This window comes from Trachinotus anak, unplaced genomic scaffold, assembly GCF_046630095.1.
Source record: "Trachinotus anak isolate AG129_WGS33_773 ecotype Australia unplaced genomic scaffold, CSIRO_AGI_Tana_v1 ptg000032l, whole genome shotgun sequence".
Taxonomy (NCBI): Eukaryota; Metazoa; Chordata; class Actinopteri; order Carangiformes; family Carangidae; genus Trachinotus; species Trachinotus anak.
The window spans coordinates 19,167,631-19,187,264 of record NW_027273883.1 but is presented as its reverse complement, the minus strand read 5'-3'; the positions used below and the strand labels follow the sequence as shown (position 1 = coordinate 19,187,264).

At 39.7% G+C, this 19,634-nt stretch overlaps 4 protein-coding genes across 15 annotated transcripts in view; 3 read left to right on the top strand and 1 right to left on the bottom strand.

The window, feature by feature from the left end:
• cobl (cordon-bleu WH2 repeat protein) overlaps window positions 1–2,347 on the bottom strand; it is a 57,451-nt gene extending 55,104 nt beyond the window's left edge. For 6 of the 8 annotated variants that reach the window (XM_071468385.1, XM_071468389.1, XM_071468393.1 and 3 more), the window contains exons 1-2: window positions 2,242–2,347; window positions 1,878–2,015 (exon numbers count right to left, since the gene is read on the bottom strand). In XM_071468385.1, coding sequence (XP_071324486.1) covers window positions 1,878–1,906 — 29 coding nt within the window. In that variant the 5' untranslated portion in view covers window positions 1,907–2,015; window positions 2,242–2,347. Of the gene's footprint in view, window positions 1–1,877; window positions 2,016–2,241 lie in introns of those variants that run through there. The other 2 variants (XM_071468387.1, XM_071468386.1) reach the window with 1 other exon arrangement.
• Window positions 2,348–3,926: 1,579 nt separating this feature from the next.
• Window positions 3,927–7,544, top strand: LOC139613498 (C-C chemokine receptor type 1-like). 2 transcript variants are annotated; one of them, XM_071470186.1, is made up of 3 exons: window positions 3,927–4,104; window positions 5,326–5,487; window positions 5,628–7,544. In XM_071470186.1, the coding sequence occupies exons 1-3, from the start codon at window positions 4,098–4,100 to the stop codon at window positions 6,533–6,535; spliced, it is 1,077 nt and encodes a 358-aa protein (XP_071326287.1). In that variant the 5' UTR covers window positions 3,927–4,097; the 3' UTR covers window positions 6,536–7,544. The 2 variants fall into 2 exon arrangements, with proteins under 2 accessions (XP_071326287.1, XP_071326289.1); XM_071470188.1 differs by lacking the exon at window positions 3,927–4,104 and adding an exon at window positions 4,127–5,251.
• A 763-nt stretch (window positions 7,545–8,307) lies between these two features.
• Window positions 8,308–12,072, top strand: LOC139613499 (C-C chemokine receptor type 2). 4 transcript variants are annotated; one of them, XM_071470190.1, is made up of 4 exons: window positions 8,308–8,465; window positions 10,083–10,219; window positions 10,382–10,554; window positions 11,049–12,072. In XM_071470190.1, exons 2-4 carry the CDS (start codon window positions 10,084–10,086, stop codon window positions 11,757–11,759), a joined length of 1,020 nt encoding a protein of 339 aa, XP_071326291.1. In that variant the 5' UTR covers window positions 8,308–8,465; window position 10,083; the 3' UTR covers window positions 11,760–12,072. The 4 variants fall into 4 exon arrangements, with proteins under 4 accessions (XP_071326291.1, XP_071326290.1, XP_071326292.1 ...); XM_071470189.1 differs by having other exon boundaries at window positions 8,309–8,465; window positions 10,080–10,219; XM_071470191.1 differs by lacking the exon at window positions 8,308–8,465 and adding an exon at window positions 8,485–9,160.
• A 685-nt stretch (window positions 12,073–12,757) lies between these two features.
• On the top strand, window positions 12,758–17,774 carry cabz01093075.1. The gene is made up of 3 exons (XM_071470396.1): window positions 12,758–12,918; window positions 14,667–14,747; window positions 15,584–17,774. The coding sequence occupies exons 2-3, from the start codon at window positions 14,677–14,679 to the stop codon at window positions 16,653–16,655; spliced, it is 1,143 nt and encodes a 380-aa protein (XP_071326497.1). The 5' UTR covers window positions 12,758–12,918; window positions 14,667–14,676; the 3' UTR covers window positions 16,656–17,774.
• Window positions 17,775–19,634: the final 1,860 nt, after the last annotated feature.

Here is a 19,634-nt window from a genome sequence, read left to right as displayed (position 1 = left end):
TTTAAGAGTATCTGGACAACGGCACCTTTGCTCACACCCTACTCATGTTGCCACTGGAGAACACCCATGTTTTTCTGTGTATCTGCGCTGCGCTGCTGATAAGCCTTTTACCACACACCTACAGTACAGATGGAGGAGATAAGAGGTTCCTGAAGAGCTAATGCATGATGGATAAAAGATGTGAGCTCTCTACACTGACAGCAGGACACACAGAAATCCCATCTTTAAACAATAATCACAGTGCTAAGCTCAGAGCTGATGAAGTCAGCAGCATTTGACTATGCAGTACACAGCTATCACCATAATTAGCACTCAGGTAACACATAATTATGCTGATGCAGAGTCATACCTGGTCACTGAGCTATTAGTACAGACATCCTAACTCGATTTACTGTTAGAAACCCCTCAAAAATCAGTCAAAACTCTTTTGATAATGAGCTCAACTGTGTCCATTGTAATTGCAAATGATTAAAAATTGAGGCCGCTGAAGGCTTTTATCTTTGATCTCATACGCTTCCATCAATGAGAAATTAAGAAAAATTACCAGATAGGCTAGCACAAAGTCAAACACAATTTTAACGAAAACTTGTACACTGACTGTAAACTACCCATTCTTTACACTTTATAATCCATACCTTTATTTCTCTGCACCATAATGACATCCTCTGACATAAAACTGCTATGAATGAATAGTGCTGTAGAATACTGCTCTCAACAGAAGCATATTTTGGCATTCAAATGTAAGTGATGATATAGGACTATTTACAGAAGAAGCAATGTCTCCCCGATACTGTCCTCAAAGCATGTAATAAAGAAGTAGGACCTTTTTTTTTTTTTAAATCACACACTATACCACATTTTCCTTTGGTACAGTAGACAGGTTGTTGTTGTGGAAAAAGTAACAATAACATTAACAATGGCTCTGTTGTATTCAAGTGCCCCAGTAAGAAATGACAATAAATGTGACAGTCAGCCAGAAAACAAGATGCCAGAGCCCTGAAACTTAAAGCTAAACGAATCTCAGCCTTTATCTAACCTTACTATTTGCACTTGTCCCTTTACTACAGAGATATGTCAAAAATGTCTGTCGTGCAAAAGGCCGATACTATATTCAGGTGGAAGTGGAAAAAATACACAGTTTTCAGCTGACGCAAAGGAGACACCAAGTCCAGCACCACACTTCACAATCAGAGGCACAGTGAGGACCGAGCCACAGTTGTTGCTGCTGCTGTTGGAAAAGGTCTTGTCTCTTTCACTCCTGTACAGCAGCTACTGTTGCATTATGCTTTGCTCCAGAGCTGTTCATACTTAGTGCCTGAGTGCAGCAAAGAGACCGCAGGTAAATGGAGAGCACACAGCTCTGGCTGCTGGAATGCTCTCTCTGTTGTCAGTGCAGACTATAGGCTACACGGGCTTTTCAAGTGTTGCTGTGGCTCATAAGCATTTTGAATTGGCAGGCAACTCAGTGTAGGCCAAACAATTCTGCAGTTAGTTTACCGCCCAGCGAAATGACTGTCATCAAGACAAACACCTAACAATTACACACGACCACAGACTGCTGTGACATAATAGAAAACTAAATATAATTATGCGCCAGTTGTCTAGAAATATTACAGTCGAGCGTTGCGTGATAAAATAGCACAGAGAAGAGAAACTTCAGTGTTGAGCACCCTAAACCAAACACTGTCTCTGACCTGCACACTTAAGTCATGGATGTTTGAAGTAGACACGATGCAAAGACAACAAATGTAACAATGAAGTTGCGTAGAGTTTGTCGGGAGCTAAGCGCCCTGGGTTGTTTCCCGGCTGAAATACATCACAATTATTTGTCAGAGGAAGAATAAAAACGAGTCTGTCACTGTTTGTGCAGGACTTACCCTAAAGGCGGTTTTGAGGATTCAGTCATTGCAGTGATGACGACGTCCAACTTCGGAATGACAGCGGTACTCAAGCTGGGCTCCCGCAATCCGCCTTCGCTCTTAAACCCGGTGGAGACGACCCATTACGCTGTTCACCTGCGAGTGAGCACATCGAAATCAAATTGATTTTCTCTAACACGTCTCAACCAAAACAAAAAAAAAAACAAACAAAAAAATAAAAACGGCTTCTTTTTGTCTTTTCTGTAACGGGTCCAACAAGTGCCAGCGCGCAGAGATGACAGTCCCGTGTGACCTGAGGCACAGAGACGGCAGAGCGCACAACACAGTCAACACATGGTCGGTACAGTTACGTCAAACTTACTTCAGTCAGAACAGCCTCACTGGGTCATTCTCATGGACTGAGGTACTTGTCAAATCCACTTGTTATAATCTTCGGACCCCCCCCTCCCCTTTAAGCATTGTCAAGTCAGTCGGATTATTAAATGGAACCTCCGGTATGCTGTTTCAAAATAAGAGTTTATTAGCCCAAATCGCATTCAGCGCTTTATTTTTGTGTCCACCTATTCTCCTCTTTTTCTACCTTTAGCGAGACATCACGCCGTACCTTTGCAAGATATGAAATGTATCAAGAATATGTCAGACTGGGTGACATTTTATCGAATAGCATACAGCCTTCAACTGGGGTTGCATCTCGGATTGGCACTGCATTCAGTATTTTTTTTTTTTTTTTTTGTAAAAATCAATTTATTTCCCATTCTCTCACATGTCTATAACGTGCTCAGCATGCAGTTAGCTGCCTAAATGCCTCCATCGCACCCTAAGAGAAATTTCGAAATTCCTCTCTTTTATTCGGAAGGAAATGCTGCACGGTTTCCTTCCTGGCTTGATGCAGCTTTCTCCAGCCCGCCTTCGTCAGCAGATCTCACGTCAATCATCCTCATTGGGAATTCACTGAGCGCCAGCTGGAGAGCGGCGGCGCGTATTTACAAGTCCGCCTGCAGCGCAAACACAGAGGGACAAACACAAACAAAAAGGCACTATTGAAATAAAAGGCAAGCAGGATCCAGAACAGCTGACCATAAAGTGATATATCACCAATAAAAGGTGGTATTGGTATTATTATGATTATTATTTGTATTAGTATTATTGTTGTTGTTGTTGGTTGTTGTTGTTATTATTATTGTTACTATTATAGATGCTGTTTTTGTTGCTGCTGCGGCTGCACGATGGGGTTAAACAAAAGTTAAAGGTATATAATTTGAATAAAGCTTCTGTGCATAGTGTCTCATTGAAATTCCACGATTAGAGTTCAAATCTTTTCTCCCGGCATGCTTTGTGCTATTTTGCCCACGCCACAGCAACCCCCTTACAAAACTAAGGTATCATTCTTGGCCACTAGAGGTCACTCATAGACCGCATTTTACTGCAACCCTATATGTTAGGTACTATACATGAGGGTAGACATAGGATTGTCAGCAGAGATGGGCTGCATTACAATAAATATATAGAATCTATTATATATATATTATTATGATATAATTAACAAAACATGAAAAAGAAGACAAAGACGAAGGAGGACATTTATCAGAGCCAAAACAAGAAGAAACACACTGAAATGTGTAGCCTAAAAGAGAACACAGTCCCACAGCATAAGTGCTTAAATGTCATCACACAGACACCCACTGGCTTTTTGAAAATACAGGTTTTTGGCAGTAATACTAGGTTTTTTGCTCGATACTAGTTTCGAGTAACATTAAATTGAAATCTTTGAACATGCTATCACTCACTGATTGATGTTCCGGACTGTGGCTGGACTGTGTCATATGAAATAATTGTCTACACGATAACTACATTGTCTAAATTGTGTGCTAAATTCAGTTTGCTAAGTGTCAAAGTCGAATACTTTGTGATCAAATAAGTGTGTGCCTTGTTATTGATGTGTCAGTCTCTGTGCTATTTCAGCTGCTTACTTTTTGAGCACTGTGTACTGTGGGCTCAAGATAAGTATCTAACAGACAGGGACGTAGAGGAAATGACATCTGCACTTCTCTCTGTTGTGTTACTCATTATTGGGGGAATGGTAACATTTAAGACAGTTAGTTCACAAGTGTGCATTTGAGGACACCGTGCCCAAAAAGACCCAGACAAAGGAGAAAAGGAAGCCTTGAGGTGCAGCAACTGATTAACTGACGGGAGAAAAGGCACCATCATCTCACCATGTCAGGTGAATGTATTTCTAACAACTGGACAGATTTTGGAGTATTGTAGCTCAATGTTTTGTCAACTTGCTGAGAGAAATAGTGTGTGATGTTTGAGGGCTAAGGCATTGCTACTTTTCTCTCCAATTTTCCACTGAAATCAAAATACTTTAATGTAGTATACAATATTATTTCTTTTTCATTTCCATTTGGATTTAGTAGACGTTTTAAATCCTCAGATTATTTTACATTTTCTGTGAAAATGAAGAAATACAAAATACTGTGAAATTACTGTGATGTGGTCAACCACAGCTTCCGTAATTGCTCTTTACACCATGTTTGTTATAATAAAACACGTAACCTATTAAAACATCTTCATAGTTTGAGATACGGTCTGAAGTAACCTAATTACTATTCAAAAAAAATGTGTCTAAATTACATTTTATATGTCCAGTGGAACAAATCTGAAATTATAATATCATAATCCAAACAGACCAAATGAAATGAAAATTCAGCTCAATTCAGTTCAACCTTTATTAAAGCTCATGGGGGGGGGATCTATAAGCAGAAAACAGCCACTGAAAGTTGAAATCAACAGCGCTGTTAAGGACACTAGGCTATTTAAGCAAGTTGACATAATATTGGATGGACCATGGACTAGAAACTTTACAAAACCCATACTGACAACAGTATTCGCACTTTTTTTTTTTTTTTTCATCAAGTGTTGTCTGCCCCTGGTGGAATCACGCGTAGGCTTGATCAGGAAATAAATGACGTGTGAAGACCAGCAGGTGGCACAACAACCCGCTCAGTATCAATCGACTCACCCAAATCAAAGCGCGGATGATCGTTGCTTCTCATTTACAGAAGTTGACGTTTCTTGCTGACCGTCTCGGTTCTGCGCGTAGACGTGATATATTGGCAATTTGTTTTGTTTCACTTCTGTTTTACATTTCTAAGATTTCTGCTAAATTGGGCTTACTGGAAACGGGATATTTGTTTGCGGTGCTCGCAGGAATGAAACACACTTAAAAAGGGCACCGTGGCCATGAGTAATAACAGACCTCACCGTCAACACTGTCTTTTAAAGCCGTTTGCACCAGCAACTGAACTCCTTTCACACCATGTGAAGAGGGAGCCGCTGCGTTTGGATGAATTATATTCTACCCTAATGTACGGGAATTGCACCTAATAATAATGTTACATGTTGTAAATGTTTGAAGTTAAGAACAAATGTCTGTTTACAGATAATGGGACAAACACCACCGACGCCACAGCGTATGATTATTCATTATACTACAGCGAAGACACTTCATTCTTCACTCCTTGCAACGAGCTGGACCTGAAGGCTTTTGCCAGTGTGTTTCTGCCCGCTCTCTACAGCATGGTTTTCGTCCTCGGCTTTCTAGGTACGTGTGAGTGTGTTGTGTGGTGAGAGAGAGAGAGAGAGAGAGAGAGGGGTGGGCGGGATGGGAAGAACATAATTTACATAGGACTATACATTTAATCTGACAGATTTAATGTCCCCCCCCCCCCCCCCCCCCCAAAGGCAATGGTCTTGTGGTGTGCGTCCTGGTGAAACACCGCAACCAGACCAACTTGACAGACATGTGCCTCTTCAACCTGGCTGTCTCCGACCTCCTCTTCGCTCTCACCATGCCCTTCTACGCCCACTACTCCGCGGTCAGCAGGTGGACCTTCGGGGAGTTCATGTGCCGCTTCATCTCCGGCTGCCACCACACCGGCTTCTTCAGCAGCATCTTCTTCATGATCGTCATGACGCTGGACCGCTACATGGTCATCATGCACACCCACAAGGTGGCGCGGTACCGCACTCTGAGGGCAGGGCTCACCCTGAGCGCGTTTGTGTGGCTGCTGAGTTTGTGCGTCTCCCTGCCTCTTATGATCTTCACAGAGGTCTCAGGAGACCTCTATGGGCTGGTCTGCATCTACGCCCCGGATAACAGAGCTTGGAAATTTTACAACGTCTTCGTGACGAACATGCTGGGTCTCCTGCTTCCCTTGGTGGTGATGGTGGGTTGCTACTCCAAGATCATCCCTAGGCTGGTTAACATGAAGACTGCAAAGAAGCACCGCGTTGTCAAGCTGATCGTCTCTATAGTGGTCGTCTTTTTCATCTTCTGGGCCCCTTTTAACATTTCCATTTTCTTGCAGTTTATGCAGAGAGAGGGTCACCTGCCAAACGAATGCAAATTCTACAGAGACATAAAGCTGGCAATAACAGTGACTGAGACCTTCGCTTACACTCACTGCTGCCTGAATCCCATCATATACGCCTTTGTTGGACAGAAGTTCATGAAACGGGCCCTGCAGATGCTGAGTAAGTGGGTGCCTAGGATTCACTTCCCCCCCAGCAGAGATTTGTCGGAAATCTCATTCAGGAGAAGCTCAGTCACATCAAAGTCTTCTGACATCACCTCCACCATTATGATGTAGGGGGTGAAGGGCAGATGGAGGCCGAGTACGTGTCATGGACATCACTAGTGTTTTGCCTTGTTGATGCAGACCATGCTGTCCTTGTTCATGGTCTCTCTTCCATTTTCCATCTATGACAGCGTTATCCATCTGCAATGTCTAACCTTAAAAAAGCAGCCCGGACTTGTACATATTGAGATTTTTTTTTTTTTTTTTTGTATTTTGATTTCATATGCACTTTTGCATTTTTCATTTGCACTGTAATGTTTGGTTCGACCATAAGATGTCAGATGCGTAGGCTCAGTTTCATTATCATTCAGGTGTGATCTAATTATCATCCTCCCCGCTATCTCAGGTGAAGATTATGTAATGCCCCTCCTTCCCCTGCTAGAGCTGAGCTGCATTCAAATTGTACCTCTTGACAGTCTTGTTTGTAACAGCCCGTAACCACAAAGTTTGTTTGTGTCTGTCTGATGTGTTTGGAACATTTCTGTTCTTTTCTTTTTTACACATTTGTAAATAAGTCTGTGAGTTGGTGAAAAAAACGTCTATACTATATGGAAATGCTACCATAAAAAATAAAAAGGAATAAAAAAAGAAAATACTTTTTAACAACATGATTGTTTTTTTGGGTTTTTTTTTTTTTCACTTTCATTGTGGAAAACTTCTTCATTCAAATGTTTGGTGATGACTCAAATGTACAAAGGTGAAACTAACAGTTATCTAGCATCTGTTGCACATTAAGACATTTGTCATGGATTTAAATTGTTTTTGTGGAACAAGTCTTGGCCCATTGAACTTGTAATTTTTCACATGTTTTTCCAATATTGTTTTATGCCTCACTTTTTTATATCTGTACAGTATTGCATATATGTATCGTTCAGGTTTTTTCTTACTGTGTACATTCTCTTTTTGTCTTTCTTATTTGCGTGAAACAATGCTTAATGCTCAGTTACTGATGTTTTTAGCTCAATTCTTCTGAAGTGGTTTAGTTTGGCAAATGAAATTATTAAAGTTTTACCTCCTCTCATCTCTTCTCCTGCCTAAGAGTACCAAACAACTTATGTATGGTGGTTTTTGTAGGTCGCTAAATCCACAATACAACGCACCGTAACTGAGATCTTAAACAGGTTTTAAATCAACATAAATGTCCTCCGTTTTTACAGCTCCACAGAAACCTGATGACTGCACAGTGTAGCTTTCATGTAGGAGAGTAGTTGGCATGCTCTACGCTGTTCTTGTTGAAGAAGTATGCCATCGCCACCTCTAACTTTTTCCTCACGACGACTGTCTTATCACGACAATGACAGGTTACTTCTTTACATCTGATTAAACAAATGCCAGTTCCTGTTACTTTTAGCTGATAAAATACACGGTCATTTGAAGAGATCGAGTAAAAAGTAAAGGTAATCTAAGACACACACAATCAAATCATTTAGTAGGACTGTGTTAGTACCGTGACACAAGAAACTTTTACTGTTGTTGAGTTGAAGAGTGAGAATATGTTCATGTTTAATGGAATAAAACATGGACATATTCAGGTATCCACTTTTATATAGCACAAGTGTTGAAAAGTGAAATTTAAATTAAAAAAATCCTCTGTAATTCCTGATGAGCTGAATGTTGCCACCTAAGAAGTGTGACTGGACTGAAGAAAGAACCGGTAAAAAGAGAAAAGTGGCTCATTAGAATACAATTCCCCCGTACTCTTTTCTCGCCACAAGTTAACACATAAAGGGACAATTCTCAGAAAACCACACTGACACCTCTGCACAGGACTTACACATTGCGGAGGAAACAACAAAACCCAGAGTTCACCTTACCAGAAATGAGCTGTGCAGCAGGATTTGACACAAAAAGCGAGCAATACAACTTGACAGGATGACTCGCAAGCTTGATTCACGACACAAGAACACACAAATTCAGGAGCAGTGATTTTGGCAGAATAGTGGTAAGCACATTAACAACTCAGTTTTAAATTTTTTCGTTGCTCTTTACAAGAGTTTGTTAATCTCTCTCACCTCCTACACCCATAAACACAGTGCGTAGCTGGGGATTATGTGTGCACGTGTGTGTATAAACATTGTCAGCCACAGGAAGTGGGGGTCGGCAAGGATGTCACAGCAGGTGGTTCTGTATGTTGATAGTGAGAGAGAAAAAGTTTGACATGTGGTTTAAAAGAGATCAAATGAATTTGATTATGGTCAGACCAGGAGGAAGTTTGTGATATGCCTAGACAGACAAACATTAAATTTCCACGTGGGGTGGTGATGATAGAAAATGCTTTTAGGCTTGAAATAGTAGTTTGTTACCGAATCCTCTCAGACATGACTCACTAAAAGATGATTGTATCTGAAAAGTTTAGCTTAAAGGGCAGGAAAGTCCAGTTGTATTGTAATTTCCTCACATCTACATGTGACAGTTTTTCAAGTTATTTCCTATTTTTGATGGTTACATCTCTACAAGATTTTTAGACTGGAACATAAGGAGTTCGGTCCTTCTGTTGATAATAATAAGGAGGGGAAACACATCATCTCTTTTGCTGTTTGCAAGTTTTTACAAACACTTAGAGGAAATGAAGGGAAGATCTCTCTCAAGACAACGGGAAATTTAAATCAGGCATCAAAAGACATCGTTGTTTGTAAAGTAAGTAGTAGTAAACTTATATTTACATTTGATTGATTTAGCCACTTTGCTTCAGTTTCACGTTACAATAACAACACGTTTAAGTTGATCTTAAGTGAAAAATTCAATTAAGCTCAAGAAGTTGGCTCTTCATGTGGCAAAAAATATCTATTACATGTGGTATGTTTTACGTAGTGAGTGGAAAGGTTTTTGACAAGAAAAGCTGAATTAACCAATAAAGGAAGTTCAAGACAGATGGATGATTCCTTTGATTTGTGTTGTTTTCACATTTTAATTTGTTGATGGATTGAAGGTACGGAAAAGCACTTTAACATAAATTACAGATCTCCCAGAACAACTCAGATTTGTGTTGTGTTTGATCCCAAGAGCGCAGGTTACAGCAACTTTTGAAGAGCAGACTGATACAATGTTTATATCAGATCATTTCAAAGGCCAGTCTTGTAGGACTGGGGGAACTCCTGACCTACCCACCAGAGTAGACCTAATGTTGTAGACTCACGCTTGTCTTGTTCATATGATTTTATTTAGAAACTTCTTCATTTTGGTTGGTTTGTACCAGGAACTGAAATTCCTGAGTTAGTTTTTCACAATTAAAAAAAAAAGCCTAACCACAATTTTGAAATGAATGTCAAATTGTAGCATATTGAAAATATAAATGTAACATCATCATCATTATAACTTGTATGTAATTTATATAAATTATTTTTTTGCTGTTTGACTTGCAGTGATTTTATTGAGGACAATTTATGTATTCATTTAAGTGTTTGATTGATAGTATTGTGTCACCTGACTCCTGCTTCTTTTCTCTCTTTACATTATAGCCCGCAATTAAAATAGGTTTTGCATTTTATTTTGTTTTTCATGATATGTTGTACTGCTGTGTTAAACCAAGGTAAATGTTCTGTTCCCTCTCTCCCAGCAGTATGAACATGTCCGACTTCGTGACGTATGACTACGATAATTATACCACCTGTGAGCAGGATCCACTTTCAGAGCTGTCTGATGTATCCGTGGTCTTGCAGGTTCTTTACTACGTGCTGTTTGGTCTCAGTCTGCTAGGTATGTTCACAAAGGCCTGAAATTTAAAGGAAAAAGGAAATATGTATCATTTAGCTGAAACTGATGCATGCAACAGTTAGATACTTGAAACAGTTCTTTTCTACAGTTTGTCACCGGCAATGATAAGAAATCCAAAATAATAACTAATAATTGATTTCACAGGTAACATCACAGTTCTCTGGGTTCTCCTCTGGTGCATAAAGCGGAAAACTATGACAGATGTATGCCTCCTCAACCTGGCCATGTCTGACCTCATACTGGCTATATCCCTGCCCCTCTGGGCCTACAATTACCAGAGCCTTGCATCCTGCAAATTGATGACAGGAGTCTATCAGGTGAACAGATTTTGGGTACTGACGATTTAAAAAGCAGAATTCATAAAGAGGCCCAGATTACTAATTAGCCATTAAAACGCTTGTAGATTTACACTATGACATTTTATATGTGGTATTTTATCATGATTAGTCTGGTGCATTCACAAAACACTGTACCCTTACAAAGAAAAAAAGAGAATCACACACTCCATCCTTGTACTGTGTCATTTTAACTGCCAGTAATATGTATTTAAAGTTTAAAGTTTAAAGCAAGGTTTGAAATTGCACAAATGTTACTGCAAATACAATATAGCTAGTATAACCTCCATGCAAAAAAGCATACAGTATTTATATATGTTTTCTACGGTATGGCATTTGTCCTCAGGTGATGTGTGAAAGCTGCTGTTTTATGTGGGCTGCATGAAGAACCTCAGTGAGGCCAGTAAGGCTTGACAAATGTCACTTTCTGTTACATCCTGTTCTGACTTTGCTTCCTCCTCTGCTGCTCTGAACAGCTGGGTTTCTACAGCGGGACTTTGTTTGTGACCTCAATGAGCGTGGACCGCTACCTGGCCATAGTTCATGCTGTAGCAGCCATGCGAGCCAGGACACTTCGCTATGGGATCATAGCTAGCATCACTATCTGGGTTATAGCTATCATCATGGCAACCCCTCACGTGATATTTGCCTCCTTGGAGATAGATGAAGAGGACACCTTCCAGTGCCAACCACAGTACCCCGAAGACTGGCAGCTATTTTGGAAGTTGCAGCGAAATTTCAGCGAGAATACGGTGGGCCTTTTTGTGTGCCTCCCCATTATGGTTTTCTGCTATGTGAAAATCCTTGTTGTGCTGTCCAAGGCCAGGAACTCCAACAAGGACAAAGCTGTAAAGCTGATATTTACCATAGTGTGTGTGCTTGTGGTGTGTTGGGTCCCCTACAATGTCACCGTTTTCCTTCAGACACTGCAGCTGTTTGAAATCCTGCACAACTGTGTGGCTTTAAAAACCATCAACTCTGCCATGGGCTTTGCTGAGATCATTGCACTGTCTCACTGCTGTATAAATCCAGTCATCTATGCATTTGTGGGGGAGAAGTTTAGGAAGTCTCTGAGCAAAGAGCTGGGTAAATACTTCTGCTGCAGTTACCAGAGCAGAGGGCCTCTCAGCTACAGAGACACCACAGACAGAGAGACTTCCAACACACCTGTGAGATCAGATTACTAAAATGTTTAACATATCTTGCTTCTGTGTGCTGGTGGGGGATGAATGTGTGCTTGCAATTGTGTATGTATTTTTTTTTTTTTTTTTAACTGAAATTCAGAGACCGCAAAGATGGTAGTGTGTGTGAAGTGTCATGCATGTACGTGTACCTCTAAGAATTGTACAATGATACTCAGGTTATTCCCAGTAACACAGGAGTGATTCATTTTGAAAGTGTATTCTATGACATTTATTCAAATCATGCAATACAAAGTATATTTGCAACTTGTCAAACTATATTGTTTTTGAAAAGTAAAATAAAGAAAAGAAAACTTGACTGCTCTTTCTTCATTCTGTTTAAAGCAGGAAAGAAAAAAAAAACTTTCAGTCCTTTAACCTGTGAGTTTAAAGCATTATTCTGGTGCGCGAGTGCTTTGTCAAAGTGAAATGTCATGAGCAAAGCCTCTTGAAACAGCAGTGCATTGCTACACATGACCTTGAGGTGATTGTAACACTGCAGTCATTCTTGGTAATTATTTGACAAGAAGCATACAAAGCAGAATCTCTGTGTCATATAACAATAACATACTGACTAATGATGCATAAAAATGTTAAGATCTGTAAAATGCAATAGTCATATCTCAGTTTGCCCTTCAGATATTAATCAAAAGTTTTCCCCACACAGAGAAAGTAATTTGCTCTCTATACTCTCTGCTGTTCTGAGATATGTCAGGCTAGACTTCACTGTGTCAGCAGTATCACTTCTTCCATGCGAAAAAGCACAAAACTGCAGAGCCCTGCAAGCCTCCACTTGTGCCTGCATATGTTGTCTGAGTCACTTTGCATTAAAAAATTGTGGTTCAGTGTACCCACAGACACTGCGGGCCCTTGTATGATAGCTTCTCGAATTGTCAGGAAGTAAGAAACCATATGTCTTTCATATGAAATACCACAAACCCCCCCTAGATACCTGGGTTAGGGGATGGGTGTATTTTTAAAAAGGTTTGCAGTTCTCACTTCTTGTTCTTCGTGGTATGCAACCCATTTCACACTTCACCTGTATTGTGCATAATCAAACTGGATGCACAGCTGATAGTTCGATCAATTTGATTTGGCCATCCACCTGAGCATCTTGTCATCCAGAATCCACCAAAATCAGCTATCGTCTAGCCAGTGCTTGCAGGTAAAGTTAATTTTTTTCACTTTCACATGCAAATGTTTTTACCTAACTTATATGACATCTACAGAATTTCTACACACAAGTATGATATGTCTTTTTCTGCTAGAGGGTCAGGGTATTGGAACAATACAAACACATTTGCTTTTTGACATTTTTAATATTTAATATATTTCATATATTTTAGCTACTACTAAAGCAAACACATAGACCACAATGATTAGATGAACAATTGTTATGACACGCTAACTTCACTCTACCTTTGAGTTATTCTCGACATGATGTTATTGTCATTATCAGATACTACATGAAGCTCAGTTGTGGTTATGAGGTTAATACATAATGCTATTCAATTATAAGAAGTCAGCGGACTGGGTGAGCGCTCAACACTTCCTCTTATAGATGATTTTTAAAGGTAGAGTGATGATTATTTATTATATATTTATTATTATATATTTTATATGTAATACATATTATTATTATTATATATTTTTAAATGAAGATAGAAGGAAAAATACCTATTTTCTGTTATGTTTCTAGAATCTGGACAGTTTTCAGAATTTGAATTATATAACTGATTTGCTCAGGTCCTTTGCTGCATCATATTGTTTTACTATGGGTCTATGGGGAAAAAGTCACACCCACTGCATAACAATTTTTTTGTCGAAAAACTGGTTTGAAGAGAAGACACATGAATGATTTCCTGGTCATCAGTCAGTTCTACAGCCAACGAACAATTATCTCTTTTTCTTCATTTTGTTGGACAACATCTGTTGTCATCACACAAAATATGAAAATCTATTCTTGAATTCATGAAACTGTCCAGAAACAGCAGCAATACCACTATGTCCCACACTAGCACTAAAAATGAAAGAGTGCTTAAAGCAGTGAGATGACCTTACATCATATACTGCTTTAGCCTATCAGGGAGCCCTCTATCCAGAGTCATCTACTTAATGCTAATTAAAACTCTTCAACACTGACATGTGCTCAAAACCATGTTTTAACAGTGTCAGCTCAGTAATTGGTGAACAGGTATGCATGGGAACTGGCAGGCACTGGAACCAGGAAGCCATGTCCAGCTGGACAGACACACATACACACAGACACAGAGAATGAACTGTGGAATTCAACACACGTCAGAGGGGAAAACAGCAGGGAAAACAACATGGAAAATGGCTGAAGAGGCCCTATCCTAAGAACACTAAAAACACCTTCATCTGTTGCACAAGTACACAAGCTGTGTCTCTGCTGCAAAGTCTGTGTGGTCTGGTAAATGTTGGCTTGACAAAACAAGCGTCAAAGACTTGTAAATGTGACCACAAAACTACATGCACACAAACATGGTCAGTGCAATTGCAAAACATTATCTACATTATGTACCATGCCTCTGCAGTCATCAAAGAGTTGATGGCGGAGGTGATAAAGTAATCACCATCACAGAGAGGTATATTCCTCATTGACAATGTTGAGCCTCTGGCCTTGACAAAGACCTGTTGTTTCTTTTGACTCTTAATGAAACTTTTGAAATATTTATGTCTCGGTGTGATTATACTAAACTTATACATGCTGTACTAACACTTTAATTTGTCTCATCATCATGTTCTTTTTATGATCAAAACCCTTGCAAGAAACTAAGTACTTTCAGCTGTACCAAAGTTGCAGGAAGAAAAAAAATGAACTAGACCAGGGTGTGCACATCTGTTTCTCTTCAGAAAGTAAATCATGTGATCATGTTTTTTTATACTCTCCAGACAGCTGATCATGGCTGAAGCCATCTCGACTATGACTACTATGACAAGCAGTGAGAATTCAACTATAAATGATGTATCAAGGTAAGATTAAACTTACAGCTGACACACAAACTTCCACTATTTTGTTCATTATGTCGCTCAGATCACACTGTTATGTCTGTGAAGGCTTTTTTTTGTCAGTTTATGGCTTACTGTCTACCACTGTTTCCCATTACTCCTTGCTCAGCTGAATTTTTGTTAGCAGCTGACTGAGCTTTTCAGTCCAGTATTTCAGCGTATTTTTCCGTAACACATCTATTTTGCTGGCATGTTCTCCTGAATTGGTCTGCAACATTTCAACTGCCTCACTCTTCTGTGTTTGACAGTGCAGCTTATCATGGTGAAAAAGTATTGTTTTGCTTACCACATTGAAAAGCCAAGGAGGTCAACATTTTTATCATTTCCCCAGCTGTCACTGGTCAATTGTATGTGAATACACGTGACTAAACAATGTGACTATAATGCCAGTGTGTTTGTTTATGCCAGTGAAACACAAAGAAATAAAGTTTTTTTTGTTTGTTTGTTTGTTTGTTTTCCAACACATATTCACTTTGGATGCTGCTAGCTGGATGTTAGTCAGCTGCTGTCTTCAAGTAGCTCCTCTATTATGTTATTTACATTTACTCTACTGGCACAAATGATCATGGGATATAAGAGGAGCAGGACTGTCCATGAATAAAGTTGTGTTAAAAAAGGGAAAATGAGATGAATAAGGGCCTCACCAGCTTTCCATATGTAAAGTGCATAGAAGTATAGTTTGCATATATGTTTAGAAAGATAGTTGAAGATCCAGTTAAAATGTTCTGAAGTACTGGGAACTTCCCAATCATTATTTTTTCTTCTTTTCTTCTTTTTACTTTTGCTTTGTTTTCTCCTAGTGCTTCATCTACCACCGACTACTATGACTACGCTTACGATTACCCACCTGAAGACTTTGGGAGGTGTGTGTATGAACGTCACGGGGCCAGATTTCTTCCAACCCTCTACATCATCTTCTTCCTCCTGGGTCTTTTTGGTAACTCTCTGGTCATCTGGGTCATTGCCTGTGGAGCGCGACTACGCAGTATGACCGATGTGTGCCTTCTCAACTTGGCCATTGCTGACCTTCTCTTGGTGTGTTCCCTTCCCTTCCTGGCCCACCAAGCCTGGGACCAGTGGCTGTTTGGGGATGCTATGTGCAAGGTGGTCCTGGGCATTTATTATATTGTTTTTTACTGTGGGATCTTTTTCATCATTCTAATGAGCATTGACCGGTACTTGGCTATAGTTCACGCTGTTTATGCTTTGAGAGCTCGGACGCGGTCCTTTGGATTGACTGCAGCTGCTGTTACATGGGTGGCTGGATTTTTGGCTTCTTTTCCTGACCTGATCTTTCTCAAACAGCAGTCTAGTAGTAACACATCTCAGTTCTGCTTCCCTGTATATTCCAACACTCCTTCCATGTATAACAATGTTACCATCCCCCACTTCTGGACTGTCTTTAGCCTTTTTAAAATGAACATTTTGGGTCTATTTGTCCCTGTTGTCATTATGGGTTTCTGCTACTCACAGATTGTCTGGAGACTGCTATACAGCCATTCATCCAAGAAACAGGCCATCCGCTTAGTTTTCATAGTGGTATCTGTTTTCTTTTGCTGCTGGGTTCCGTACAATGTTGCATCGTTCTTCAAAGCACTGGAGCTACTGCAAATCTATATGGGATGTGAAAGCAGCAAAGCCATCAGATTGGCTTTACAAATCACTGAGGCTATTGCCTATTCTCACAGCTGCCTCAACCCTGTCCTTTATGTGTTTGTTGGGGAGAAGTTTAGGAGGCACTTGGTGAGGTTGATAAACAGGACTCCCTGCAGACTGTGTCAGGTGATCAAGGTCTACATACCTCAGGACAGAATAGCTGGGTCAGTCTACTCACAAACCACCAGCATAGACGAGAGGAGCACTGCTGTGTAAAGGGCAGTTTGGTATGTGTTTTCCTGTTACTTCTACCTTCATCATCTCCAAAATGAGAACATTTCCTGTTAAGTCAAAAGGTTATTCTGAATAATATTATCTGTTTCTAGGCTATCATCGGACTTAAGTTCCCTTTAAGTTACATTTATGTTTAAGTTAACAATAGGGAAAGGTTTGAATTTCAGACCAGCAACCTGTGACCTCTGAGGCTAAGTCCCCTCTCTGATTGAGGTTAGGACAAATGAAATAACAATTTATTTTTACAATTCGCTGTCATTGTTTTTGACCTAGATATGTAGCCAATAGACCGAATTTAAAAAAAAATGTTTTAACTCTTTGTCAACTAAAATTTGTGTCATGGCCTGGCACCTCTTTGCCAAACTCAATAGAGGTGGCTGGAGAAGGTGATTTCCTAGGTTAGCTAAGTAAGCCAAAAAAAGAAAAGTCTTGGAGGAAAACAGAAGAGTGGGCAGATTTGTTTTCTGTTATAACCAGCTTACAGGAATGTTTGATCTGCAGCGAGAAGTTAGCAAACAACAAAAAATGTAGTGTTGAAAAGTATCCAGCTGGAGATGAAAGAAAGAGAGTGTTTTTAGAACTGCTGTGGACAGCAGAGCAGAACAAAGTTGGTTTTATGAAATGGATCAAATCTCCAAAATTTGTGCTAGTTTGGCGGCAGCAGTTTTTTATCTCTCTGGCCAAAAATTGCTCTTTCGATGGTAATGGTTGCTGACACTTGTGTTAGGGAAGTGTCAATTAATTTAGTCAGGACATGTACAAGTACAAATACATATGACTTTGCATCAGTTTGAGAAAAACATCTCTGATGTTATGGTTGTATGATGTTGTAAATAAAAAATTAAATATATATTTTTTTATACTTTTATAAATTCACTAGACTACATATGAATGTATAATGGAACTGTGCTGTAAATATGGAGAATGCATGACATTCTTTGTTGTATTGAGAAGGACAGAGATTGTATCTGCACCTGAAAATTTAACTCAGACATTTGTTTTTTAATCATATACATCTGGATGTAGGTGAGGGGGAAACTGTGACAACTACAACAGCTGTCAACAGCATCAGCATTGGCAACCTCAAAAAAAAAAAAAAAATGAAGCCAGAGTCTAACTAATTTAAATACTGACTATTACCTCGCATTCAATTATGGGAAACACCGTGCTGAAAGAAATGTTATAAGTGCACATGATGACCATTCTCACAAAGGCATCAGTTTTGTGTAGAACAAAAGGTCCCTAATGCATCTGGTAATGTTAGTATTGCAAGTTTTGTAGCATCTGTTGCAGCAGGTTTGCACTCAACCTCAACCTACAGAAAACCACTACCTGGAAGGGGAAGTGCGTAACCAAGCTGTCAGCCTAACGTTTGTAGTCACTGTACTACTGTAGTTAGCTACTCAAGTATTCAACAATAACATCTCCCATTGGTCAAGGACACATTTTAAAGGATATGGTGTTGCACTTCCAAATTTCTAAACTTCAGAGAGACAGAAAAAAAAAGTCAAGGTTAAAGCAGCAGAGGCAGAGATATCCTGACATTGGTGAACCTGGTGAATCTAGGTCCATAAACTTCAGATCTTACACTTGTCATAATGCAACCACTCCTCGTTTAACACCTATGTATGATGCGGCTTCCTGTCATAAAAAGGGCACACCTCAAAGCCCAAGCTTGAAGACATGACTATGATATCATCAAGGGTTGTATTCAACTAAGCTCATTTGGAGGGGTGTGTGGTAGTTGAATAGTTGTGATGCATAAGCCTACCATTTAACCACAACATCCCCATCTCTATCCCTACCTTTTCCTGTCTGTAGCTGTACTGTTGCTACCAGACGACACTCTTCATACACTGAGGAGTGCTGACCTTGATTGGTAAAATGACTTTGACATGTAAAATCAGTGGAGCCCCCCTTTAACAGCATGTGTTCAAAGTGACCCCTAAATGCTGCTGCAGAGAGTAAAGCAGCGCATATTTTCCCACGTGAGGTAGTATCAATATATAGAATTTTCACTACTGGTATCATCAGTGTTATCTCATGATGTCTCATGACTTATTATTTTGTATCATCTTTTTGTTTCTACTCTATTTTATTTGATTCTATTCTGAACGGAAGCGTATTGTGAGCATTTTTGGTTAATGTTTTGGTCACAGCAACCATGCTGATGTATGCAGCCTGAATGTGATGTCATGTTATCATATTGCCATTTTTCAATAAAACTTTATTATGAAAATAGCCCAAATATTCAATCAGGGTTTTCCTGTGCGTTTGTTTAATTTCCTCTTTATGCTAATATGTTCTGGTTGTATATTTCCTCCCACAACCACCAGTAAGAGAGGAGCACTGATTGCACTCACTTCTGCGGATTCTTGTGTCCTGCCCCGTTTATGAGGATGTGTTTGTCATGGCTAGACATCAAAAGATAAACTGAGACAGACTGTGAACCTGGTAGTGATTTGTCCCTCAAACACTACATGTGCAAAATGTATTGCCCTGGCCTGTTTGGAAAGGATGTTATCTTAGCAGAGGGAGTCCTTCTAAATAGCACAAAACATGGCTAAGTGTAGGAGTTTCCTCTTAAGAGGTATTTTCAAAGCTGCTGACAACAATTTGCACTGAAGAACTGGTGAGAAGGAGAGGGGAGGGGCTGCCCCTGCAGCAAAGACTGAAAGCATGTTTCACAAGCAGTGTTGGGGAGTAACTAGCTACATGTAACAGGATTACATAACAATTTACAGAATAAATGTAATAGTAATCTATTATAGTTGCTGTGGAAAAAAAATGTAATTCGATTACAGATACTATATTAAATTACATGAATATATTGTTTTCGGTAAAAAGCTGATATGCAGAATATAACATTCATCCTGTTGCTTTGCATCTTTTGGCTGAGCAGGAACACCTTCTTTTGGCAGAGAGGGGAAAGTTGTGCGATCTAATAACACTCACTAACTT

Bases quoted from the DNA above. Each gene is read 5' to 3' on its own strand.
- cabz01093075.1 (XM_071470396.1), top strand. From the start codon at position 14,677: ATGGCTGAAGCCATCTCGACTATGACTACTATGACAAGCAGTGAGAAT. The intron at 14,748-15,583 runs GTAAGATTAAAC...GTTTTCTCCTAG, and splicing joins ACTATAAATGATGTATCAAG to TGCTTCATCTACCACCGACT.
- LOC139613499 (XM_071470190.1), top strand. From the start codon at position 10,084: ATGAACATGTCCGACTTCGTGACGTATGACTACGATAATTATACCACC. The intron at 10,220-10,381 runs GTATGTTCACAA...TTGATTTCACAG, and splicing joins GTTTGGTCTCAGTCTGCTAG to GTAACATCACAGTTCTCTGG. The intron at 10,555-11,048 runs GTGAACAGATTT...TGCTCTGAACAG, and splicing joins TGATGACAGGAGTCTATCAG to CTGGGTTTCTACAGCGGGAC.
- LOC139613498 (XM_071470186.1), top strand. The intron at 5,488-5,627 runs GTACGTGTGAGT...CCCCCCCCAAAG, and splicing joins TTTCGTCCTCGGCTTTCTAG to GCAATGGTCTTGTGGTGTGC.